The following is a 26,926-nucleotide window of genomic DNA, read 5'->3' as shown; positions in this document are numbered from 1 at the left end:
GAAGAAGACATGGTGTTATTCAAGAATCAAAATTAAACAGTTTTGACAAACTGAAAATTTTGAAGTGGTATAGTGATTACAGAATTTCCAGGAGAAATTTGAAGCCATTTATCTGAGTGCTGAATATCAACAATTCATTTACCATGGAACAGAATGTTTTAAATTATAAATTAAGATTATGTTCCTTAAGTGTCTCTTTTGATATGAAAATGTTGAGAACTGCTAATAAGTAGTTGTTACATAAAATAACAGCTGATAAGTTTGTAAGATGGTAAAAGACAGCCAGAATGCTATTAAACATTTTCCTGAAAGTGTAGACTTTTATCCCGCAATGTTAGAAATCTCTGTATTATGAGTGCCATGCACATATACTTTTTTTTTTTTTTTAAATTTATTCTAGGAAGATTGATTAATTATGTAAATTTAGTGTGAGTATTCATATTGCTCAGTTTCCAAGATTTCAGGCTGTGGAGTCACCATTCGATACATTCACTCCTCAGTCTTGGCTCCATGACTGACTAGTCTTGCAGATCTGCAGCCTCACACTGTGACTCTCTGCATGCCTCGTAACCTGGCTTTACCTCCGCTATCTATATTAGGGGAAGGGAAATGAGGTCTGCACTCACTCCACATGAAACAGCAACATTATCAGAGTGTGTGCTGGCTTCTGGGAAATGTGCTCAAGTCCCGTAGTTTCAATGTAGCTTTAAACTCTCTACATAGAAAAGAGAATACAGTAAGCCTCCAGTGGTGTCCCAGGTCAATTTTGGAAGAGTCATGGACTTTCCATTATGTCTAATGGGATGTTAAGTGCTAGCTAAACTATGCACCCATCATTGATGCTACTACCGAAGCCTTCACAAGGCTTCATTTATTTTGAACTTTTATTAATATTATGTATAAGAAAATTAAAAGTTTCCTCTCCTCAAACCAGGACAAATTATAAGACAGCCTGTGGTTTAATTTGAAAAAAAAAAAAAAAACAAACTTTAAAAATATTTTTAAAAATATTTGAATCTAATATTTGTATCTGCAGTGTGTTTCCTTCATTGATTTTGAAATAGAGGGAAGGCATAGAACACTTAAAATTTTCATTATCAAGTCTGTCACGGGAGTTTAAATGAAGATAGTATCATTAGGGGGTCTGTTAGGATTTCTTTCATATCACATATCACACCCCATTGCGTTTTATTTAATCACCCCCTTATTAAGCCTAATAATTTATAAACATATAGTCTTGTCTTTTCAGCAAGTGCTTTGATCCCTTCAGAATAGACCTTTTTCTTCAACTATTCTGTTACAGTCCAGATGATCTAACTAAGAATTCATTTAGTCACTTTAGCGACAAACTGATGAACATTCTCATTCGTTATTATGTTGCTTCTGAATCTCCAGATAACCTCTGCCTGTACTTCACACTCCATCTGAAATGCAGATAAGCAGTAAACTACATCTTTTCATTTTTTAGAACATGACTTGTGTGCATTGAACTTTTACCTTTGTCTTCACTGCAAGCTGAAGTAAAACCTGTTCTTCTCATTCTACATAGTACAAGTATCCATTTGGCCTCTACCATTAAGAATCATAGAATCATAGAATGGCTTAGGTTGAAAAGGACTTTAAAGGTCATCTTGTTCCACCCCCTCTGCCATGGTGAGGGACACTTTCCACTGCAAAGCACACCAGCTTCCACCTAAAGAGTTGAGGTTATTTTTCCAAAAGGGCAGTGCAACACAGTGTTTCAATATTAGTGTTGCAAACAGTACAAGTAGAAAGAACACCTGTACTGCTAGCGACACCAGCACTTTCCTAGATTCCCCATGATTTAGTTTTTTCATTAATTAATTCTTGGTTTTGCTGGACTCCAGCCTGATGAGAGCACTGATTATTTACACCCACATTCATTAGTATTTTCTCTTGTGCAATGTAAGAAACAGGTAACCAAATTATAAGAATAAATCCATATAATGTTTTTGGACCCTCATTTTCCTTTCTTAAAATAGGTTTTGCCAGCTGATTCCATTGCCCCTTTGGGAACCTCAGCTGTAGTGCTTGAAACTTTGTACTGGAGTTATTTTAACTTCAATAATATAATCACATACCAGAAATCACTTATTGTGGTTGTTTGTTTTTTTTTTTTAATAAGGTAGCTATTTGTCCCAAAAAATATATTTCTGCCAATACATTCAACTGAAGCAATGTACCTAAACACAGAAGTAATGTAAATATGCAGAACAGCAATCCACACACCTTTACACAGTCCTACAAAAAGGGCTAATAAACTTGAAAATGATGCAAAACAGAAACTATGAACTGCTCCTGCTCTTATTTCTTGTCTTTACAAACTGACAGGATAATGATTTGAATCTGTTTCAGTAGAAGCATACATACCTGAAAATAAACGTATTTTCAAAATCTGCATTTGAATAGCAGTGTGAAAAGACAAAAAATTACGTGTGTAATATGTGTACAGTCACTGAAAAGGAAGGTTGAATAACATAACAGGTTTTCATGTGGTCTTTTCAACGTATTATAATAATAGAATTGAGAAACCCAGAATGTCACAGAATTTAAGGACATGGAAATTTGCATCTCAAAACTAGCATTTTATGACCCACGTCTCCCATTTTTGTCGTCCTTTTTCAGACTCCAAGACTTTCTTCTCTGTACCAAGACCTATAGGGCCATGCACCTTTTCCTGTCCCCTAAAACCTTCTGAAACTATTACCAGTATGAAAAAGGTGACAGTTCCCTAAACTGTGAAACAATAACGTGGGTGAAGTTGTGTGGACTTGGTAGAACAATGCAGTAAATCATTTTTATAAGTCAATAACCAAAACCCAAAGTCTTCAGGTGCACCTTTCTTACTTCAAGCTGGTATTGATAGGACAAATTTATCAGGAAGTTATAAACTGCTTAAGGTATCATACTGTCCTCAGTACCAGTTAGAGGACTTCTATGACGTGAACGTATGAAACCATAAAACTGACAGCAAAAGCCTTGCTCCCACATGTTTCATTGCAAGTAGTAGGACAATGTAACTATCTCCCCTCACCCAAATCATTAGGCTAGTGCTCTAAATTTGAAGAGCATTATAGGACTAAATCATTCATGAGTTTGGAACAAGTCTAAGTTGATTAAAATTCCACAGTTTTCTAGTGCACAGTGAGCATTTTAGTTATTCAGCCCTACATGATTAGGAACCTTTTACTTTTCTGAAAGTTACACTTCCCTCTTGACAATATGAATGAATTGGAGTCATAGATGTATTCTCTGTGTCTATCCAGCTTTTTTTGTTCAGAAATGTAAATCCAGACACAGATATAGAGATACATGCCAGAATTAGAGAAGATAGTGGAGGAAAATGAAATGTCAGTTTTCGCTATATATTATTTAATAGCCACCAGTTGCTGCCACCAGTGATTTTACTTAGCAACTCCTTGACATAAAGGGGAAAACTGTGTCTTAGTTTTTTGTGAGATAAGCTGCTGCAAGCAGCAGGAAAATTTTTATTTACCTTGCTCTCTACAAGCAGAGTGAACTCCTCTTGCTGGCTTAGTTCTCTTGAGCTGCTCATTATACTGCAGGTCAAAATATTTCTGATGAGAAAGCCGTTTTAAGACATGAAGAACACTTAAATAGTGCTATATATTTTATTGTTAACTTAGTAATATTTCTTCTTTACCTTTTTTTTTCTTTTAACTATTTCTTCTTAATATAACATCTGAAGTAATGAGATATGAACAAAAAACAAACATAATTTTGCATACTTTAATCTCACTTTATAAAAGCTATCATATACTTACTTTTATTCAGATTTCCTAAACTATATCACTTTTGTTTCCACAGAAAGTGTTGATTATGGGCCGGTGTTTGTGCAAGAGCCAGATGATGTGATTTTTCCAACTGATTCTGAGGAGAAGAAAGTATCTCTGAATTGTCAAGCTCGTGGAAATCCTACTCCCACGTACAGGTACATGTTTCAGAATTATTTTTTTAAATTTTCAGAACATTTGCCACTATAATTCCACTCTGAGAGTCAGTATGCTTTGAAGAACAACATAACAGAAACAGCTCCGTGACACAAGTGGCTTTCCTGACTGAATGCTTTTTCTGATTCTGAATAAGCAAAAAAGATAATGGATAGTGATACACTACACTTCACATAAGGCAAACCAATACGTGAAATTTCAAATTATGTTCTCTGTGCATCATATCTATCCATGTGGAGGGACTCCTTTTGTCCAGGTTTTTGACTTGTGTCTGTGACAGCTGAGAGTATCAAAAACTTTATTTTTTTTTTTTTTTCTGAACATCTGTAAAGCTATGAGATGCTATCCCGTTTTATAGGGAAACAGTAAAGAACAGGTACATTGAATGACTTGACTATGCAATACAGGATACCGTGACTGACCCAAATCTGGTGTCTTTTCACTCACGAGTCCACCATTTTATTCCTTTGCAACCATTGTCTGTTGCCTGTTTTCCCATACAGGCTATTATGCTACAGTTTTCTACTGTTCAGATCTACTATGACACACCTGTGAGTCTGAGAGTTCAGTTTATTAATGGTGTCCACTTACAGGTGGGAACAGTATGTTGCAGTCACCTTATCCATTTGCTATATTTGACTCTGCTCATATTTTGTATAAATTACGAGTGATATAGGAGGGCTGAGGGAACATATGGTTGATTATTTTTTCCATACACCCTTTATCTTTTCTCATAGAGTCATTTTTCACTTAAAAAGGGAACATAAGGACACTTATCATTGTTTTGTCATAGGTGACAATCATCAGTTCTGCATTTCACTTTTTACCTATTACACTCATTTCACTTGTGGATTCTTTAGCATTCTGAATAAATTTTCCTTAGATGCATTTGAATCACAAAACTTCTATGTCTGGAATAAATTCAGAGGTAGTACCATCTTTAGCTATCCCCATCACAACTGCACTGAATCTGCCTCTTTGCAACAGATGTGAGTCATTAAATGGATCTGATGTGTGGCACAACCTCCTCAAGCAGCACTAAAACCTGTAACATGGGGTTAGAAATGAGTGGCCAGAAATTCTTCAAACTGGAATTGCATGAAATCCTCACCACCTGGGATGAAAGCTACATTACATTCTTCCTTATTGACATTCCTTGTGTAATTTCTATTACATATTTGTTGCTTTCTTGATAAAAAAAAGTGTACATTAGTTCCACACACTGTTAAAGTGCTTTCAGTCCGTTAAACATAGTATGTGACCCTTTGGAAAAGTCACCAATTCCCACAAAAAAAAGGGAATGTTCAGCCCTCCCAGACAACCTCATTATTCTGGTCGAGATCTTCACTTTGGAGAACCTATGTCATCTCCTTTCTTTCTTCGTCCAACCATTTTTTACATTTTCCCAGTGGAATGCAATCAACAAATACAGTCTTTCAGCATATCTTAAAGGGCGGCTAGGAAGAGGACAGAGGTCTTCTCTTCACAAGGAGCCACATGGAGAAGGCAAGGGGCAATAGATACAAGAGAAGTTTCATACAGGAGAGGTTTCATCTCAATATCAGAAAGAACTTTTTTACTGGGAGAACAATCATTCAGTGGAACAAGCTCTTCAGGGACATGACAGAGTCCCCATCGCTGGAGGTTTTCAAGGTGCAATTGAACAAGGTGCTAGGCTTGCTTTCCCATGAAAGGTTGGACCATGTGATCTTTTGAGGTCCCTTCCAACCTGGGCTGTTTTATGATTTTGTTATAGCCATTTCTTCAGCTCTCAAGATATTAATTAGTGTCAGCAGCCTCATAAACACACTTTCCTAACGCTGTTCATGCAAGGAAAGCTTTCACCCAAATGGCCTAATTCTAACAGCACACTTTAACTTCTTCCGTTGCTGCCACTTGTCTATACAGCATATGCAATACACACTGCTATTCAGGGGAAGGGAAAAGAGATATAAATTACTTTTTTGAGGGGTATACTCTTCTCCAGGGCAGGTGCAGAGGGAATTTAGCCTCAAAAAAGGCTATAGATAGGCAAAGTTTTGTTCTGTTTCACTGCCCAACCTTTGGCATATGAAATAGTGAAAAGAAGTGATATTTCCATATCACCGAAGACAACGTCCTATTATCTACAAGCACTGGACAAGAGACATCTTTATTTACATGGCTGTGAGGCCCGTGCTGCTAAAAATTATTTTCAGCCAAAACCAAAACACAGTACAAATTTTTTTTTTCTTAAAGCTACATTAAAAGAACATTTAAAGAATTCAAAAATTCCAAAATTAGGTTGTCTCTGCCAGTATAATTCATTTCCTTAGTCTGTATAACTTATGACACAATGTTCATAACCTGTTTACAAATTATTTTTTTTGCTAGGACATTACTTCATTTTAAACAGAATGGAAAATGCTCACATCATTTTAGGTTTTCTTCTTCCTTGCAAAGAGCTTTTTTCCCCCTTGCTTAAGCTTTATGCTGAAATAATTTTTAATTTCTTGAGCTCCAGTCATTAAGGTATCTAGATGCATTGATTTAGGGAATAACTCCCTGAGATCAACTGATTCCATTTGCTCAGCATTTCTGCAATCATACTTTAGTATCACAAGTCAGGACCTGTACAAAGAAGAACATAACTGAGACAACTTCGATGAGGAATACAGACATTCACAAGCTTCCCATGGGATCTCACAGGTCATCAATGTTGCTGAGTTAAAAGCAGGTGCAGAATTCCCTGAGATGCTGCTTCACTACACTGCTTTCACTGCTTGTGAAACACCACATTTTCTATTTTACTTAGGACACATATAAATGGGGTAGATTTTTTTTTTGTCAGCATCATTTTCTGATAGAAATGGCAGTTGACAAAAAAAAAAAAAAAAAATTACTTTCTGTCTGCTTGAGCCAAATTAGACTATTTTTAAATGTTATCTGTTATTTGTCTTCAAGAAAAAATGTAGCTGATATTCCCTGTCAGCTCGTTACCTTTCAAGTATTATATTTGGGTTTCTGTCCTCCCAGATCAGTCAGGGTACCTAGAAGAAAACATGTCACACAATTCAGTGTTGCTTTTCCTCTAATGTGCTTAGATTATATGAGGGGAATGCGATCATTCATGGTGGACTCCAAGATATATAGGCAGCCAGCCATCGAGGTCCAAAGTTTTGGGGTAGCATTACAAAAATATATTTTTTTCATTCAATTTAACTGAAAGTGAAAATAAGTGAAGAAAGCTAATTAAAGCAAACTGAATTTTGAGTCAGTTCCCATTTGGAAATGTAATTTTGACTTTTTCCTTACTAAATCTCTCATCATTTGTGCATCAATTAGTTTTACATTTTTATTTCATATAAATATATGAATATATACATGTAAAAGTTAATGTTCATTATGATTTAATTCAAATCTTATATTCAGTAATAAATTGTTCAAGATGAAAAGTTCCTCCTTTTTTAGGTCTGCTACATATGAATCTCTTTAAAAATGTAGTGAATCTTACAGATATTTCCCTAATATCCTTTGCAGTATAAAGATTTTGACAATGGTGTTTCTTTTCTTACATTAAATTAAGCCAGGGTCCTCTGCAACCAAAAGTCCTGTCACAAAAAAAAAAAAAAAAAGGCGCAAATAATAGTTTCGCATTTCATCCTTAATTGTGGCAATTCTGACCTTTGGATTAAGAAAAACTCAAAGCTACTTCAGCTGAATTCTTCTGTCTGTACCTCATTCACCATGAATGTTAACAAGACAGGGTGCACTGATGATCATTTTCCTCTATTAAAATTGCCTCTGGAGTCATGATGTTGCCAAGTTCTTCCAGTCTTTTCTGAAATCTGGCAAAGTTTGGAAGTGCTTGGCAGTTTCCTGAGGCAACTTTGAAACTGCAGCATGACTGTGAACTAGCAGAATGAAGTTAATATCTGTGTGTCATAATAGCTGCGCCATACCTGTTTACACTGCTTATCTCTTCTTTGCAATATCAGAAGCATTCTTTTAACAGTTTCATGTTCTATACAGTTTAACACAAAAGCAAATCTAAACAGTCTTCTTATGTGGATTATTATTATTTAATTAAGATATTTCACCCTCCCCCAGAGGTTATTCCAGAGAGCTGGAGTCTATTAATCTACCACAGACAATCTTTTCTCTTGCAGCTGGTGGACTATTGCAGGGCTTGTTGTTTCAGTCTTTGGAGATGAATAAGAGGGGTGAGGTTTTTTGGCAGAGAATATCCATGGGAAGAAAAGAAAAAAAACACCACATCCTCCAAACCCACTCACACAGCAGAAAAATATGAAACTGTTAGGTTACTTCTGAAACCTCAGAAAAAGATGTTTTTTTTCGGGAATTATTCATGCTCAGGTGTGGTGCTTTCTAATGTTTCCTGGCTTTTTCCACTGTATCTTCACTCCCATCCCTGTCTTTACTGTTCAGGCTACTCATTTCACTCCCAAACACCTTCCAAACTTAGCATTCCCTCTGCCGACTCCTCATTTGATCTTAGTTTCATGGTAGCTGCCAGACATTACCCTTGATCAGTTGCCAGCTAATTCCAGTCTCTCCTGTCCTAGTCTTTGAATTTCTTCTATCCTGGTCCTACTGATATTATTTTGCCTTTGTCTATTGCCAACATCCTTTGTTTCACAACAGCCTACATACATAATTCTGCCTCCCTGCTCTTCACAGGTCTTACTCTTCTGCTTTCTGTGTTTAAATCAGTTTTCTCTATTTCTTGGGCCCAGAAAAGCAAATACTGAAAGAAAGGAAAATAAAGGTTCCTTACCCTCATGCAGTGCAGACTTAGCTCTACCGACTGTCTAAGCTCGTCTGGGCTTTAATGATAGAACATGAATGGAAACTTTGATTATCATAAGCATGATAAAAGTTATATTGTTGACATCAAAGATGGAAGCCTTTTTGGATGATAGTTTTTTGGTGAAAAAAAAAAAATAGGTTACTAATTTGATTCAGCATAGGCAAAACCAAGAATATGCTTTTTCTTCAGAGGTTGAAGGTCTGTTTTTACCTTGTGTTTTTTTTTTAGAAAAACTTAGCTTTTGTCCGGCACACATTGTAGAATGGCTCCATCCAAAGCTTTGTCAAAATAACGGGTTACTACTGCACAGGCTATCTTTGAGTAGCTGTCATCCTTATAACAGCTGGGGCTACCACGTTCTGTATACTATGCCTTCCTTTGGCCATAAAAGGCTCATGTGGTTTCTTTCTATTTTCCTAAGGTGGCTTCGAAATGGAACTGAAATCGACATTGAAAGCGATTATCGCTTCAGCTTAATAGAAGGAAGTCTGATCATCAACAACCCCAGTGAAATGAAGGATTCTGGACAGTATCAGTGTTTAACCACCAACATGTTTGGCAGTATATTAAGCAGAGAGGCTGTGCTTCAGTTTGCATGTGAGTAACAATTCTTTTAACACGGATAAATGAGATCATTACATTGCTTGATAAGGCTCTAAATTGTAATTTGTATGCATTGCACAAAAGTTACACTGTCTACTGACTTTGTTGAGAAATAAGACGCTCAAACCAAGACAGTGGGAAGGAGTGGTTTTCTGTGGAATTTTTACAGTTAAAATAGACTCAACTATGAGGGAAAATAACTCTTGTACATGATCCCAAATGCAATACTTTAATGACATACTTGAATACTCCGCAACAATACATTTCGCTCATGGCTTGTTTTCTGAAACATATATTATTTTGGCACACTATCCAAGCACAAGAGAAAGAACTGTAAACTTAGAAATGGAGTTGGATAAACTACCTATATATCTGCAAGATAGTCTGCACCTGTAAATCCATAAGTGAGCATAGCTTTGTATATGTATATGTATATGTATACGTATACGTATACGTATACGTATATGTATATGTATATGTATATGTGTATGTGTATTTATATGTATATAAATATATATGGTTTATGTCTATGTTTATACATATATATCATGCCTACATTCATACATTATGAGACTGAGATTATTATTTTTTTGTAGTTGTTAATGGAAACCAAAAATGTCATAGCTTTTGAAATAATTCACTACAATATACTTTTCAGAAGCTATCAACAATTCACTATCCCAAGTAAATGTTATGGTCTATCTATAGCATGCTGGTTTTCAAACATAGTACAGGAAAACAGGTCCAGAATTTCAGATATTCTACCTTTAACCCTGACTTCCCTTCAGCACCTTACAGGAAGGCAACCAACACCATTTTAAGTGCTTTATCTAGGTAAATCCTACCATGAGGGGTTTTTAAGAGGCAGTGTTGAAAAAAGAACTCCATGCTAATTTCTCACATTCTGCTGAAAATAGGGCATTACTGTGAAATATGAGGCCCATCTTCATACAGCCACAACTGGTAAACAGTGGGGTTAAGGACAAGTTGCCTACCTGCCTGTCTGCTAACACAGGGTGACAGGGAGAGCTCAGCAGAGATAGTGGGGGGTCTGAGACCCTCCCTTACTCCACCCCTCCCGGGTAAAGCCAGACGGCTCAAATCTATAGCTTTAGTCTTATCTGCTGGAGATCCTGTCAGGGTATTTGTTAGCAAAATCATGGCACTATCCATCTACTGCTGAGCTGGGAGCAAAGCTGACATTTGTCAAAGTTTCCTTATCTCAGGGCAGTGTGGTTAAAACTCTGAACATTGCAACAGTGATCTTATCACCATATTACTGGACCTCAGTCTTAAATGTGGCTCTGAGAAAATTCTGCTACCTTTTCTCTTTTAGACAAAAAAAAAAATCATAAAGCAAATCACTTGGTTAGAGAACCAGACAACTGGTAAAAATAGATAGTCCCGGGGCTCTTAACCTCAGATTTCTGTTCCCATTTCTGCAGCATGACTAACAGGCGGCCATTTGACCTCCAGCTGAAAAAAAATACAGAGAAAGTGAGAGCTGGAGCTCAAACAAAAGAAGGCCTATGGGTTTCAGTAACTATATCCACAGTTCATTCAGGACCCCATGTATTTCTAGTCATAATATTATCTCCTCAAATAAACAAAATTTAGATAAGGTTGTTAAAAAAAAAAAAGAATAAGAAAAAAAAGGTTGGGTTTGGTGAGTTTATTTTTATTGGATTTTTTATTATTATTAGCTTGCACACCTGCTTTACTACAATGGCTTGAACGTGATTTCTGTTCACTAAAGTATTTACTAAGGAATTGTACTGAAAGTTTCTCCAGCAAGGTTAATGTAGGAATGCTAGCTGGAAGAGCTGAGGTGTAGCAAACAATGCTGTGGAACTTGCGAGAGAGAAGAGGCTGTTATGAACACATAGAAATCTTTAGATAGAGAGTCATAAATGGTTAAAGTTCTTTTAGAGTTTCGTGAGCAACCCCTTCACAAGAGCAATTTCAAGTTCAATGTGTATTTGTAGTTCAACTTCTTTGTAGCATGACACTCTCTCTTATGTTCTTGGTTTAATGCTTCTTCAAATCCCTGGTCTTAAACAGCTGATATGTTCCTGTTGAAACAATACTACTCACAGTATAAATTGGTGTCACCGTACTGTGAACTCATAGCAACCTATCAGAAGCTTATAACACAGGAATGTTTTAGTAAGTCAGATCCAAAGTAAATATAAAATAAAGATTGTCATTGCATTTAAGGTTTAAAATATCTAAGGCACTGTCTTGAATTTGACCAGAAAGTTCAGATAAATTTTCTTAAAGCAAAGAATGGAATACTTTCATTCTAATACCTTGGGTGATGTAAAGTTTACACTGGTTCCCAAAGTGGTTGTACTCTATTTCCTTTAGGAAACTGGAATGTGCTTTTCAGCTGCTTAAAGTGAATATCTATACTTTGCAGCATGGTTTTGTTATTCAGAACATGAATCTTTTGGAGACCTCTGACTTCCTATCTAGAAAAACTTCTGTAGTGTAATCACAATCTTTCTGAAATAAATTAGGAAATTTTCCATATTGAGATATTTTGACCAAGTAATATATAACATCTCATTTATTAATAACTCTTTTTCTTGCATTTAAATTCATAAATTACCTGAAAATAACCTGGGGTGATGTAGTATACAATTAAATGGTCTTTGGATTAGACTATGTTCATTCAGTAATTAGCATTGAGCTCTAAAGCATTATATAGATAGGTAGAGATGGATTGAACAAAGATTACCTTACATTACCCTGAAATAAATGTAAGAATTTTAAATATGTCATGTTTGTGGTGAAAAACTGTAAGGTAAAATTTCAGTATACCTGAAGTAGGACATTTTATAGTGTTGCTTGTAAACAGCAGGCTTGCACGTCTCCAGTTATTTTCAGCAAGACAGAAAGTAAAGCATTGAAAAAGACTTTTGTAAGGAAAGGTCTTAACCTTAAAGTAATTAAAGTAATTGGTGCCCTGCTATTTTACTGGGCTTTAATGTCTTGAAAGGTAATTTATAATCCCAAGGATAAACCAAAGCATTTCTGGTTATGAGATACAGAGCTACACATAGTAGCATTGTTTCCCTTTTTTCACTGAAAGCCATGGATTCCAGAAGCTTAGCAACTTACCAATTTCCCGAAAAAATTTTAAAAATTAAGTTCATGGACTTGCTTGAGTGCACGGTTTGTACTGCTGTGAAAAAGAGTTACATCCTTGCAGCTTGAAAAGTTTTCCTCTAATTAAAAAGAGAAATGGCATGCAGCTCAAAAGGAAACAATAGGGACCATTAAATAAGGCCTTTGACACTGCCTTACAGGAAAAAAAAAACGTGCTGTAATATGCCTATGCAAAAATGTCACAAAATTTGAAAAAGGAGAGCATGCTTATTGCATTCGCTCTTAGTTTTCTCACAATTGCATGGCCAAAAGCCCAGTTGCTATGGTTATTATCATGTAGTTTAGCACTGGTCATGCATTGCAAATATAAATGTTTATGTTCTATATCATTTGCATATGTTTGCATAATTAAAATAGGACTTTGAAATACTTGCACGATGTCTTTGGATTTGAAAGAGAAAGAGATATAAAATTAACATTATTTTATATATGTTTAGAGAGATAACATTTGGAATAGCCTCCTGTATCACTGGTTATTTTTATGGAGCAAAATGGAAAGCCAATTATATGCACTTAAAGGTCTGCTCCAAATTTCAAACTATCATAGCAAATATTTATGAACATTAAAACACAGAAAAAAATTTCCTTTTTTTTTTCTCTTCTTTGCATTTCCTATGATTTCTCATGCCCAAGGTCATACACGTTTATGCTAATTTAAGAAACTAAGAAAAAAAAAAAAAAAGAGGAAATGCATGCTGTAACAGAAACTAAGGAAAAAAATATTAACCAGGAATTTCTTTTGTCTTCAATAGAATTTTATGCAGAAAAATTTGTGGGGAAGCTCAAAGATAGCACTGACAAAATGTCAAGCGAATCAGAATTCTTGATCACAAAAATCATATGTTTAAAGTCACATTTTAGAAGTTTGCTCATAGCAGGTTGTTTAAAAGATAAAGAGCTATCGGTTTGCTACAGCTTCAAATGTCATTTATACTTCACAATCACAAGAAATAGTTCATATACAAAGTATATTGTTTTCTTAACAAGATTCTAATCAGATCACTAAAATATAAGACCACTAGAGTAATAATTACTGAATTCCTTTAGCCCATCTTAACGTTAATGAATTTTGTACTTCTGGGTGTGGCTAACTCTATGGAAGAGTCATTCAAATCCGAAACACATCTTTAAAGATTCTGCAGTCATTGGAAATAGAAAAGGGAAAGATAGTTATTCTAGCTTAAGTTTTTCCTGCATTAAGAAAAAATGTGTATGTAGGAAGGCAAGAGCATCACCCAAATAAAGCAGCTATAGCAAACTTATAATTGCTGCAAGCAGAAACCCAACTTTGTTGAACACCTAGTAATTTTAAAGAAGTGCATAACATCAAAAGTGTTTTGAGGATATGAAACTTAATAACAAAGTGTAAAAGTTTTATGTAGTATTTTACTCACTAAGCACAAATACGCTGTTAGATGGTTTTAGTTTGGTCTCTTATATTCACTCATTTCTGTTGTTAGAAATTTGTGTAACCTAAAGGGAACATTTTAAAATTAAATTTTAATATTAGTTTCTCAATGCTGGCTACTTTCGGTATCTGTACATGAGCTGAAAAAGAATAAGTGACTTGAACCTGATGGGAAATTGAAAAAAAAATACAGATTCCAAATTAACTAAATCTACCTGCCTTACTGCAAAACAGCTGCATATTTTTGTGTTGGGTACCACTGCCTCTCTTTGGAACAGCACACTACAACCTTGGCTACAACAGTGGATGTATTTTGTGCTTACCTTTGCCACATGTACAATCTCTGTATTCCATTAGGTCACAATACAAAATTGCTTTTCTCTATCTGTGGATTATTCAACCTTTCACAAGCCTACCATCTCCATATTTACAGCCTAGACTAAAAAAAAATAGAGAATGGGTAGGGGGAAATAATTTCTCACTTGTCATTTACGGAACTTCTCACTGCAATTTTATTAATCTGATTGTCACTGGCTTCTTTGTGTCGTTTTCCCTTTTTTTTTTTTTAATTAAATCTATTTTCTCATTTAATCTACAGAGAAGGCTATTGATCAGATAAAATTTAAATGTCATTTTCCAATTGATGAGCTACCATGACTGTCCAGCGATGTACAGAATAAGAAGTCAGCCATGACGCAGACATATAAATCAATAGTTTTCTGGGGAGACAGCCTGTGCAATGCCCATTCCATCACAGCACACTTCTGACAGCCCTAACAGCAAATTCACCTCCTAAGAAATGAGCTTAAATATCCATGTTTTCTTTATTGACATCATGCTTCCTGGACATCTTGTTCAGTCTATGCCATAGTTTCCTAATACTAATTGGTAAAGAGATAATTTAATTACAGCCCTCTAGACGTGAGAAAAACCTTGATTTCTCATGTTAATTCCAGAATATGCAACAGAACAAAATGTTTTATCACATTACAATGTCAACATTTTCTTCTAAAACATACAAAGCTAAACTGTATTAAATATTATTAAAAAAAAGATGAGAACAACCTGAAGTGGGAAAAGAAATCAGAATAATCAGTCATGCTTTCATTTGTAAAAATGTCCCTGATCATCCACCAATACAACCTAAGTTGGGCATTGCTTTGCTCTGAAACCATCACAGCAATGTGAAGAATGTTATTATGTTGGTTAAGAATAGCTAGAGCTACAATAGTGATTTGCGTTATACAACTTTTGGATTATTTTCTGCATAATTTCAAGTGGCTGTGTTTAAGAAACACATGCTTAAGATATACCTGCAAACCAGGTGTACATGACAGAAAAAGTTAATGGTATATAGGACCAATTGCATTTTATTCATAATTAGTTTATTAATTGAAGAATATAATTCAGTGAACCTGAGATCAATGAGTTTGTGCCACACTCCATAAAGAGTTTCAGCTAAATGAAGACTGACAAAATTGTGTTAGCATACTGAAGGAAGGGATTTGACTTCTAGTTCAGATGTGAAGACCTTCTTCTGTTATTTATTTGTGCAAGGTGGGACAATTTCAAAAGGAAATATTGTGAGATCTTTCTTACAAAATAAGATTTCAAGGCTAAGGTCTTCAGTGACTCTAGGACTCAGACCAACTGCCCCAGCCACAGTTTCCCACATAAATGCTCAAACCATTTGCACGTATCTACTTTACAATTCTGCAAATTTAGCCCTTTCTTTTGTTAAGAGAATCAGAAAAACAAACAAACAAACAACAACAACAAAAAAAATAACAACCAAACAAAAAAAACTGAAAGACATGTATGTTTTCATATAAAAATGGTAAAAAATGAATCTTTGAGTCAAATTAAAACTTTTTGTTTAGTTCCAACTTTGGAAGAGCAAATTATCTGAATTTTAGCTGTAGTGTACTTTGTTGTTCATAGAAACATTCTGCTTCTACAAATAAGTTCAATGGTGCAAGATGCAAAGAACTTTGGCCCTAGTCTCAAAAAGTATTTAATCTTAAAATATTTGGATAATCTTTTTGAAGTTGATGGGATGATGTATATGCTTAAAATTAAGCACATGCTTAAATTCTTTTTTGTTGTTAAACATGACAATTTCTAATGCAAGAGTTGAAACAGTCTGTATGGATTTGTTACCATAGTGTCATCATGACAGACACATAATAGGTTTAATTAAGCCTTCTGCCATTCATTTCTTGATCCTTTCTTTTTTAAAGTGAATAAATAGCTTAGAATAATAAACTTCATGTCTTAAAAATAGCAAAACTCATTACAACTCCTTTTATCCAGCAGTTCTCAAAGAAGCTTTCCTGTTGGAAAAGATAGATCTGGATTCACCATTGTGGCTATGGTGAATCTTTGATGAAAACCTGCCTTTTACCTTGCTGTACCTCAGTGAATCATCCATCCAAGTCTAGAGAAAGAAATAAAATCAGCACTTGAGAGGTCACGTAAAACTGCGAGGGCAATTAATGCTAAAAAGCACTAAACAAAGCTACTCAAATTTTGGTCGTCTGTGTCCATTCTTCCTTAATTCTCAGTCTGCATCTTGAAGTTTCAGTTACAAAATACTTGGGAGAGACATCTTAAGATAGGAGATTAAGTCTGAAGAACCCCAACTACACATGAAGTCTTTCTGTAGGGTGACACATGAGAAGACCATACTAACCAGCACTGTATTCCAGAGATATTCTGTAAGGGAAAAATATTAGACTTTCATTGTTCTCCTGAAAGAAGCTGGTTACTCTATGTGTGTCCTTAAAAACAACAGACTCATTCCTTCACTTCATTCGTTTGACTTTTGTGTGGTAAAATCACACATTCCTCAGCCTGAGACGGGTATTTTGACAAAGCTGAGAGCCAAAACTTGGAAAGCTCTAAACCAGCAACCCAGAAGCATTTCTTCTTTTGCATGGTAGTATTAGAATGAAGACAGCTTGGAAAGTTGAGGTCAGATCCCTAATTAGGGGATTATACATCAATACAGTGAAAATTTGATTCCCATTATAATAAGTTACTAGCTTCAGAAAAGGGTATAAATTCTGGATGTACTCCATTGAGCAACATTTATTATCTCATTCCATTTGAATTGCACATAGGCATAACTTCAACCTCATTGATCCTCATATCCATCAAACACCAAAAAAGTTATGATTATTTCAAAGTATTCAAATGTAAATGAGATTTATTAATCTTGTCAAGTTCATTTATTGCTACATAAGTTTGGATGCCAAAAAAGTATTCTGAGGTTTAAGTTCTGCTCAGGCTTTAACACTGAAAATGTTCTTTAAAATATATTTTGTATTTTGTGTTCTGTGGAAGCATTAATAGAAATCAGTCATGTAGGGAGACACAGTCTGAAATGTAATTACAGCAGTCATTTAAAGATGCATAGTACATCTACTGACTTCTCATTTTAGCATTGTGCATCTCTCTGCAGGACTGGAAGGCTGGTGTTTAACCTGCCTATAACCTACTTACCTATCTTTCACAATTTAATCTATCATGCTAATGAACCATTAGTCTTGGCATTTAAATATAAATGACAATAATTAAGAGTAGCATTACTAATTAGGAGAAATTTTAAAAGGCTGATGGAGAATTCTGTGCCAAGATCGGACAATACTTTCTAAATTTCCTTTACAAGTTCTAACTCAGATTGACTGTTGGCAATTATCATGCCATCTCTCTACTTACAGCCTTCCAGGTGTTGCAGATTGTAGTGAGCAGTACTCTACCTTCTTTCAAATTAAAGCTGTAGTTTTACTTGAAATTTCTTGCATGGTATTTGTAGTCCTACCATGGCATTCCTGCCCTTACTGTGCTCCTTCCATTATCCCGACACAGCCGTATTGTGGCTTTTCCTGAGAACCAGATCACGCTCCTGATCTGGTTGAGAAATAAAGTTGTCTGACAGGTCATTCTACCGTTCATAAACACAGGGGCACAGGTACCTGTGATAGCACAAGGGAGAGAGCAGCACAAGCCTGGGAGGGAAGAAGAGAGAGGTGGATAGGGCATTTAAGCTGACCTACTCAGGAACAGCACTGTTATTTATTTATAATAAAACCAGTGGTGTCAGTTTTGAGAATACTTTTGGAATTCAGGGGAAAACTTCCAGGAAAGAGTTGAGTTCTAGCCGAGTTAATAATGCTGTAGAGGAGGTATTAAGTTTAAGAGGAGCTTACAATGAATGAAGGATATTGATCATAAAAGAAAACAACATCTGGAAGGTTGTGAAACACACGGATAAAGTGAGAACTAGCAGAAGTCAAGCTGAGTTAGACTGACAAAGGAAATTAAAAGAAATACAGATAAGCTTTTCAGCTAGCTTAATAAAAATTAATAGGAAAAGATGATGAATTAAATTTAGTCTACATATGACCCCAAATTCAATGGTTGCCTTTCTTTGGTTTTCCATAGGGACAGTATATCTTATACAGCTGATTCCATATGAAGCATGAGATACCAGAAATAGAAAGATAAGCATTCAGTTTGGGGATGGGATAAGACAGAATGGTAGTAGAACTTCAGAACAGTGTGTAGTTCTAGGGCCAGTTTGTCCTCTGTTCTTCTTGATATTTTCACTAGTGTTCAGAACACAATGATAAAATTAATTAAATTATCTAATGCTACAATGATGGAAAGTATTGTCAACACCAAATTTGTATTCCCAACTGTAATAATTATACATTTTATTTGTAAAGTTTTGCATTCAAAGTAATGAACATGGTAATATCACTGTCATTTTGCATAGCACTTTGTGTAGCTATTTTGAGGATAAAATCAAAACAAGCTCCAAGAAAAATTTCTCACCAGTGACAATGACAACATCAAAAGCATCCTCTGATGACCACCATGTGTTGATAATGTCAAGTTTCCAAATGTGATAGTCTTAAATTCAGTGGGGTTGGGTAGATGTGTTACATCTGCACACCAGGACCCAGAAGTTCATAATTTCTTCTGTATTCATTTTAAAAGTCAGATATCAGAAGCTGGTTTCATAGAACATGGTATGTATCTAAAAAGGAGCAGATCCTCTCTATAAAACATGTTGTAACCTGTCTCCATATACAAACACACACACACACTCAGCTAAATACTACTACTAATAATAATAATAATAAAAAAAACAACTCCCAAACTCTTTAATTAGGTTTCAGCCCTATATCTCATCAAGCATGGAATTATGTAAAAATGTCCTCAGGATTCTATAACTATGTAAATCCTGAACCCACCCACCTACCCACTCCATATACCACAATAATTAAAAGACAATGCATTGTCAGAAACTTATACTGTGTTATATACTGTGTGTCTAACTACACATTAAATATTACACTGAATTTTATTAGAGTTGCAAGGTCAAACATCTAAGCTATATGATGAGGGATGTATCGTTGTCTATGCAATCTGAATTTTGCCTTGCATGCAAGAGTCCTACAACATAGATTTGTCACACAATGACTTTTTTTTTTACATTAGACCCCCTAGACTCTTTCAGGTCACAGAAAAATTACCTCTCACTTACTGGACAGTGTTTTATTTTCTATTGTTCAGTGAACAGGCCCCCACCTTCATTAATTCAGAGTATTCAAAACCTACTCTTAAGACAAAATTAATTTCCTCAGAAGCTTTTTATGGTGCTCAACATTATAGCATCCAAGTGCTTTATGAACATTAATACATTTATTTTTACAATGTCCCTAGGAAGTGAGTGCTTATTAGTATCTCCTTTTTATAAATGGAAAACTAAGATATGAGAGATTAATGTGAAATATCCAGTAATTTGGGGAGCTGTACATGAGCTCATGAGGAGCTGCTTTTCCCAAGTGCTTAGCAGAGCCAGAACTGATCGCTTTCCTATTCATCACACTAACCAATTTTTTTCTCGGCCTTTGTATCAGTCATATCTCAATCCTGCATCTGGTTTCTGTTCTCTCCCTACTATCGATTAGGCTGTTTATCCCATTTGCGGTTTCCTTACTTACTGACAGCATCTATTTGACTAAAAAAGATAGTAACATCTTTCTAGCTCTCTTTTAGTGCTCATTTTACTTCATTGCCTGCAGTTCTTCTGTCTCACATTTCCCACTTCCAGGCTCTTAAGCTCAGTATCCTTCCCTGTCCTTAGTCAATACCTTCTATAGCATGTTTTTTTCCATCCATAACCTTCTGCATCCTTAAGACAGCAAATGGGCATTTAGTTGTTTTTTAACCAAAACTGGGAGTAACTGAAACAGGATCTTCTAATGGAAAGTGTTGGCCAGCTTAATCACAGTGGTTGCTACCTGTTGTGTTTATAATAATGGATGAATTTCTTGACAGTACAAATATCTGTTGGAAGAATGGATTTTTTTTAATCAAAAAAATTCGATGTATCTTCAGGCTAAATCACTTAAATTGCTACTCCATTAACTCTGATAAGCAAAGTGGGTCAAAGCTTTGAATGGCAAACTGTTACAGTATGTTGGATAGGAAGTTCTACTGATAATTCAGTAGCTGGTACTTTCTCTTTTAAATTATTAAATCATTACTGCAGAACACACTGTAATGAAACAGGTGCTCCTTGGATAAATTTCTGCCAGGAAAGGCATTTCTACTTAAATACTTGCCATTTATCAACATTTTCTTTACTGTGAGGTCTCAACCATCTCCCTGACTCCTCATTAATATAACAGCAATTAACTGTGACCTGTGTTTTGGTTGGGGACAGCAAGATTTTGAGATTTTAAGACAGCCTTTATTCAGTCACATCCTCTGAACTCCACTGCCATTTTACTGTGCTACTCTGTTCTCCAATGCTGTCCTTGTCTACTGTGTTCCTTTACAGTGGGACTCGATGCCTATGGGTACCTTCCAACTTGAGATAGTCAATGAATTGAGGTAATAAGAATAATGAAAATCGCATATTTTAAAGACTTGATACAATCACATCATAGAATCATGGAATGGTTTGGATTCTAAGGGACCTTGAAGATCGTCTAGTTCCAACTGCCCTGCCATGGGCAGGGGCACCTTCCACTAGACCAGGCTGCTCAAAACCCCATCCAGCCTGGCCTTGAACACTTCCAGGGATGAGGCATCCACAACCTCTGTGGGCAACCTGTTCCAGTGTCTCACCACCCTCATAGTAAAGAATTTCTTTCTAATATCTCATCTAAATCTACTGTATTTCAGCCTAAAAGTGTTACCCCTCATCCTATCACTACACTCCTAATAAAGAGTCTCTCCCCATCTTTCCTGTAGGCCCCTTATCATTCATTTTCAAAGTGGTCATATATTATCTTCTAAAGCAACATAGTTCGTGTAAAGAAATTGCATTGTATACAGAGAAAGATGGAGAGACCCCTAACACATAGATTATTTGTTGGAGAGTACTTGCGTTTTTCGAGGTAATACTTTAGACACATACCAGTGCCTAAAATCTCATTTTATGCTCATCTAATTTTTTCAGGAGACATTCTATCTGAAAATAATAACGAATTCTCACATCGGTCGTTTTGTACATCCAATGAATTGTTCGCAACCCTATCTAATAAGCTTGCTTTGCAGTCTTTTTGCTTCCTACAAAAATGTTTGGAGATCAGTAAAATACATAATGGTTTCTATTTTTAAATAGGCAAGCTTTCCAGATCACTTACAAAGAATTCTTGTCTTCAGACTTTATTAATTTAGAGGCTAGCGCTCTGTGACAGTGTAGCGTAATGAAGGCAGCGTTCAGCAGTCTACTTCAGTTAGTCAGGGCTGCCAAGTTTTATTCCTTATTTTGATTTTAATGTTATTGAGTATCCTGAAATATGATGGGTTTTCTAGTAACGTTGCATATATGTTCTTGTTTATTCTTATCCCTGTTAATGAAAAACAGCCAAGGCAAACAAATCAGTCACTGATGTAAAAAACGCAAACCCGACCCTTTCTAAAAGCCAGAAATACTGTTTGTGCTTTAGCAGCTGAAAAATCTGTAAATGATGTCTGTCGTACAGCTCCATGCTTTCACTGTTAATGGTCTTAAAATGCTTTCACCCACTTTAGCAGCTACTGTTTCCAGATTGTAATTATGATTGATATCTTTTACGCAAAGACTAACGATATGTCTGTTGTTGCTATGAAAATGCACACAAACTAGGTCAATGCTGCAATATGCAGGAAGATAAGTCTTCATTTTGTAAATGTTTTAGATTCCAGAGGATTCTGCTTCTGGTTTTGCTCAAATCTACCGTAATACTGAGATGAAATATTTATACAGGAGTTAGTTCAATTGGGCGGTCATTTTGTTTGACAAATTGGGTCACCTTTTGGGGAATTAACAGTTTGTGAGCTGCAAACTCACGTAAGGTTTTGAACGTGCTGCTCTTTGTGAGCACCACGGTGTTGGCACATGTGGGCCAATGCTATAACAGTATTGAAAAGTAGCTGGAAAGCACATTCTCATGAATCAGTGAGGAAAAATGATAGTATAGGACTTTGATCCTAAAATAAAAAAAAAAAAAAAAAAAAAGAAGAGGATGTAGAACTCCAGAAAGGGAAAACAGATATCACAGAAACTGTTTTCTGTAAGTAACTTGGCTTTTTCAAAAAACTTTTCCAAATACCTTCACACTATGCTTACCTGTACATCCATATTTTCTTAATTAGATTTTTTTTCATTTAAGTCATTTGATGACACAAATTCATGGGAATACTCTGGTAAAAATAAATAAATAGGCAGAGATTTAAACACAGGTAATTTGTATATTAAAGATGTTTCACTCTCTTCAGTGATAATTATTGTCTCTGTGCGAAGGAGAGCTGAAACCAGTGACATCGGTTTTCAAGATGGAAGCCAATAACCAGGCAACATCTTGAGACTTGATTCCCAAACTAAATCATTAGTGAGCATCTCACATCTCAGTGTGACCTGCGTTATCACATCTATGGGACATGCAATCTGGAATTTGTATCCATGGGTTGTTTTGCCATTAGAAGGATCTCATTCGCTGACTTCGTATTGGTTATCTGAGATGCACATCAGTTCGTGAACAAACACTCAGGTTGGGAAAGGTTTACATCATATCATACCTGAAATTATGTTTGAAATAATTACAAAAATGGTATTTTTTCTATTTTTTGTAGACATAGCCTACAAATAAAGTACCTACGGGGTACTTTCCCTGTTTGTACCTTTCTGAAAGCACAAATTACCAGAAGTAGAAATACCTTTCTTACATTAAGCATAGGCATTTTGAAAAAGGGCTATAATAAAAGGTTTACAAGTTTCAGTGTGTGAATTATAATGGCTGCAAAGACAATGTTTCTGCTTCAACTCTTTAAATTACTGCTTGAAATGGGAATGCATCTAGGCACTTAAAGTTTGAGTTATAAAACTGCTATTTACATTTATGCAGGTTCTTTGCATAGTTTACTTGGTTAAAGTAGAACACTTTCTAGTTTACATAAATTATATTTTTCTTTTCCTTTTTCATGGAAACTTTTGTGGGTGCTACTTCATCATTCTCATCTCAGTGATGCACATTAAGACAAAAAGGGGTTGAAAGTGTGAAAGAACTGTGGTAATCCCAGACCCCGTAAGTAGGTAGCACTGCAATATATTTTATTTAAAGAAAAATAGTGGAAACATTTTACACTAAAGTGCAGAAGCTAGAGTTTCCTGGAGGAATGTCAGATTTGCAAAAAAAAAAAAAAAAAAAACAAACCCAAACCAAAACTAGTTCCTCTTTGAAATGGTGTATTTAGTCTGATCTGGCACGTCCAGGATATTCATAGTGTATCTTGATTTTTCTATCATCTTCTCTATGCATATTGTTAAATAAGAGAGTGCTAAAGTACTCTGGAATGGAATGGAATGGAACAGAGTAGTTCAGAACAGAAAAGAGTAGAATAGACTAGGCTAGACTAGAATAGAATAGAATAATTTCAGTTGGAAGGGACCTACAATGATCATCTAATCCAACTGCCTGACCGATTCAGGGCTGATGAAGTTAAACCATGTTATTAAGGGCATTGTCCCAATGCCACTTAAACACTGACAGGCTTGGGTCATTGACTGTCTCTAGGAAGTCTGTTCCAGTGTTTGACTGCCCTCTCAATAAAGAAATGCTTCTTAATGTCCAGTCTGAACCTCTCTTGGTGCAGCTTTGAACCATTTTTGGTTTGATGCACCCCAGGATGCAGTTTGCCCTCTTGGCTGCCTACTTATAGTGAGCCTACTGTTGACCAGTCCCCACAGATGCCTTTCTGCTGGGGTGCTCTTCAGCCACTTCTCTCCCAATTTATACTTGTGCCCATCATTACTCTAGCCCAGGTACAGAATACGGCATTTGGTTTTGTTAAATTTCACACCATTGATGACTGCCCAATGTTCCAACCTATCTAGGTCCCTCTTGTCCTTTGAGAGAGTCAACAGCACCTCCGAGTTTGGTGCTATCGGCAAACTTGATTGGTGGATGAAAAATTCGATGAGCCACCAATGTGTGTTTGCAGCCCAGAAAGCCAGTTGTGTCCTGAGCTGCATAAAATGAAGCATGGTGAACAGGTTGAAGGAAATGATTCTCCCTCTCTACTCTGCTCTCGTCAGACCGCATCTGGAGTACTGCATCCAGCTCTGGAGCCCCCAGCACAAAAAAGACATGAAACTGTTAGAGCAGGGCCAGAGGAAAGGCCATGAAAGTGATCAAAGGTCTGGAGCACCTCTCCTGTGAAGAAAGGGTGAGAGAGTTGGGGTTGTTCAGCCTACGGAGGAGAAGTCTCCAGTAATACCTTATAGTGGCCTTCCAGTATCTGAAGGGGCCCTACAAGAAAGCCAGAGAGAGACTTTTTACCAGGGCCTGTAGTGATAGGACAAGGGAAAACAGAAATAGGGTAGATTTTGAATAGATATCAGGAAGAAATTTTTTACTATGAGTGTCGCAAGATTGGAACAGGTTGCCAGAGAAGTTGTGGATGCTCCATCCCTGGAAGTGTTCAAAGTCAGGTTTGATGAGGCTTTAAGCAACTTGGTCTAGTGAAAGACATTCCTGCCCGTGGCGGAGGGGTTAGACTAGATGATCTTTGAAGGTCCCTTCCAATCCAAACCATTCTATGATTCTATGACTCTATGAAAACATGGTTAACAGAAATGTACATTAAGCCAAAACATGAAGATGGGCAATGTAATGGGGAGTGAAATTTGTGTGGACTTTTCTAATGCTTAGAAATTGTATGAGAGAACATGGAAAAATGATTGAACTGATCTAGCAAGCAGCAAAGATCTGCACAGTTGGCAGAGGCTTCTAAATAAGAGGTCACATTCCTTGGCTTGCTTACATAGAGTATGTGGAAAGTGTCCCACATCCAAAGTGTTTCTGTGCTGTAGACTGTGGGACCAAGTAGCTCAGTGGAAAGTACTGACCAATATTTATCCATCATTTTGAACACAATTTGCAATCTGTGTGAACTCTGAGCTGTTTGAACTAACCTGATAGTGACATGATACCAACATTCTGCTTTGTAGCCATAGCAAACGTGAATAAGAGAAGTGACTTCTTCCTTGATTATTCTGGTATTTTTTTCCTATATTTGCACAGCTAAGGTGCATTTAAAAGAGTATTGTTCACATATTAGTGCTGTCCCAACATTCAGTCTACATGACTTCTGCTCAAATTATTACCTAGCCTCTCATTCCCAGTAGTTAAAAGCTTAAATCCTCTTTTTATGCAAAAAAGCAATCCTATTCCTGGTTTTGGCATCAAAAGTAGGAATAGATAAAACGATATTTTTAAGGAATGTTAAGAATGCGCCCATCTCCTCCAGCTGCTCCAGACCATGCCTTCCTGCCTGGCCACTGGAGCGCAGCCTGGTGCCCAGACACACACAGGACACAGACACAGGTGGTCACACAGATTGCCACACAGACAAAGGCACTACCTTCAACAACACCTACACACAGGACTCACATAAAGCAAAATACAGACAGGCAAGTCTCCTCCTCCTCTTAGGCTGGTAGAGATAGGAGTTCACTTGTGCAGGCACGCTGGCATTCTCCACATTTGCAAGCACACTCACATTTCAGATCCCTTAAGAACCAGCACGGCCTTTCTGTCCAACCACCCCTACCCAGATCCCAGGCCCACTTACCCACTTCACGGGTCCCCTACAAGCTATCTGGTGCAGACTGATGCTCGCTAGCAAACATGCAGCACTCAGGCATTTGTCCCTCAGGCACTGCACATTTCCACATCCCCCTGAGTGAACCAGGACAGACCCCCTGCCCACCTGACACCCCGGTATGGACCCAACTAGTCCAGCTTGAATTCTGCTAATGAATACACATGCACACCCCGCACACACCAGGTTTGGGAAAGATACACACAAATACCCCTTCAGCATCTGGCACCAGAGACATGGGCTGTGACCCGTAGTCCCACTCCAGACACTGGCTCGGAGCTCCTCACTCACCTCACTCCCCCCGGTTCCCCCAGTAACTGTTTTTGGGAACACACACCATGGCCGCCCCAGTGGCTGGAGGTTGAAGACCTGACTGGCTCCAATAGCTGGCACCAGTTTTCCCACACAGAGGCTGGCACATAGTCCTTGCAGCACATATATGCGTAAGAGAGAGAGTGAGATTATGCAGAGACATGGTTAATAAAAAGTTTGCTAAGAAACTATAAGAAGATAGGAGAGACTGCAGTGATCAGGCACAGGGCTCAGATGGACAAGCATATTGACCAGCCCATTTTTGTGTGTGACCAACCCCTTTTATACCATTTTCTGTCTATTTCCTCATTGTTGCTCCCTGTTCCCCATTGCACTGCACCCTCCCTATGGGTTTGTACAGCTCTGTCCATTCTGTACCCCTTCCTGTCCAGGTCCCTGTGGTTTACAATCTTTTCAGTTGCAAAGTCCAGGTTGATCTTCCTGGAAGTGATGCCTGTGGTT

The 26,926-nt window shown here is 36.7% G+C and overlaps 1 protein-coding gene across 2 annotated transcripts in view; it reads left to right on the top strand.

The window, feature by feature from the left end:
* The window catches only part of CNTN5 (contactin 5), a gene marked incomplete at both ends in the record, with an annotated part of 391,394 nt that overhangs the window by 134,210 nt on the left and 230,258 nt on the right, over positions 1 to 26,926 (top strand). For both annotated transcript variants that reach the window (XM_082483144.1, XM_082483143.1), the window contains 2 exons: positions 3,850 to 3,973; positions 9,224 to 9,399. In XM_082483144.1, coding sequence (XP_082339270.1) covers positions 3,850 to 3,973; positions 9,224 to 9,399 — 300 coding nt within the window. The remainder of the gene's footprint in view (positions 1 to 3,849; positions 3,974 to 9,223; positions 9,400 to 26,926) is intronic.

Source organism: Vanellus vanellus (genome assembly GCF_965231255.1).
Source record: "Vanellus vanellus genome assembly, chromosome: 1".
Classification (NCBI taxonomy): Eukaryota; Metazoa; Chordata; class Aves; order Charadriiformes; family Charadriidae; genus Vanellus; species Vanellus vanellus.
This window is presented reverse-complemented; position numbering and strand designations above follow the sequence as displayed.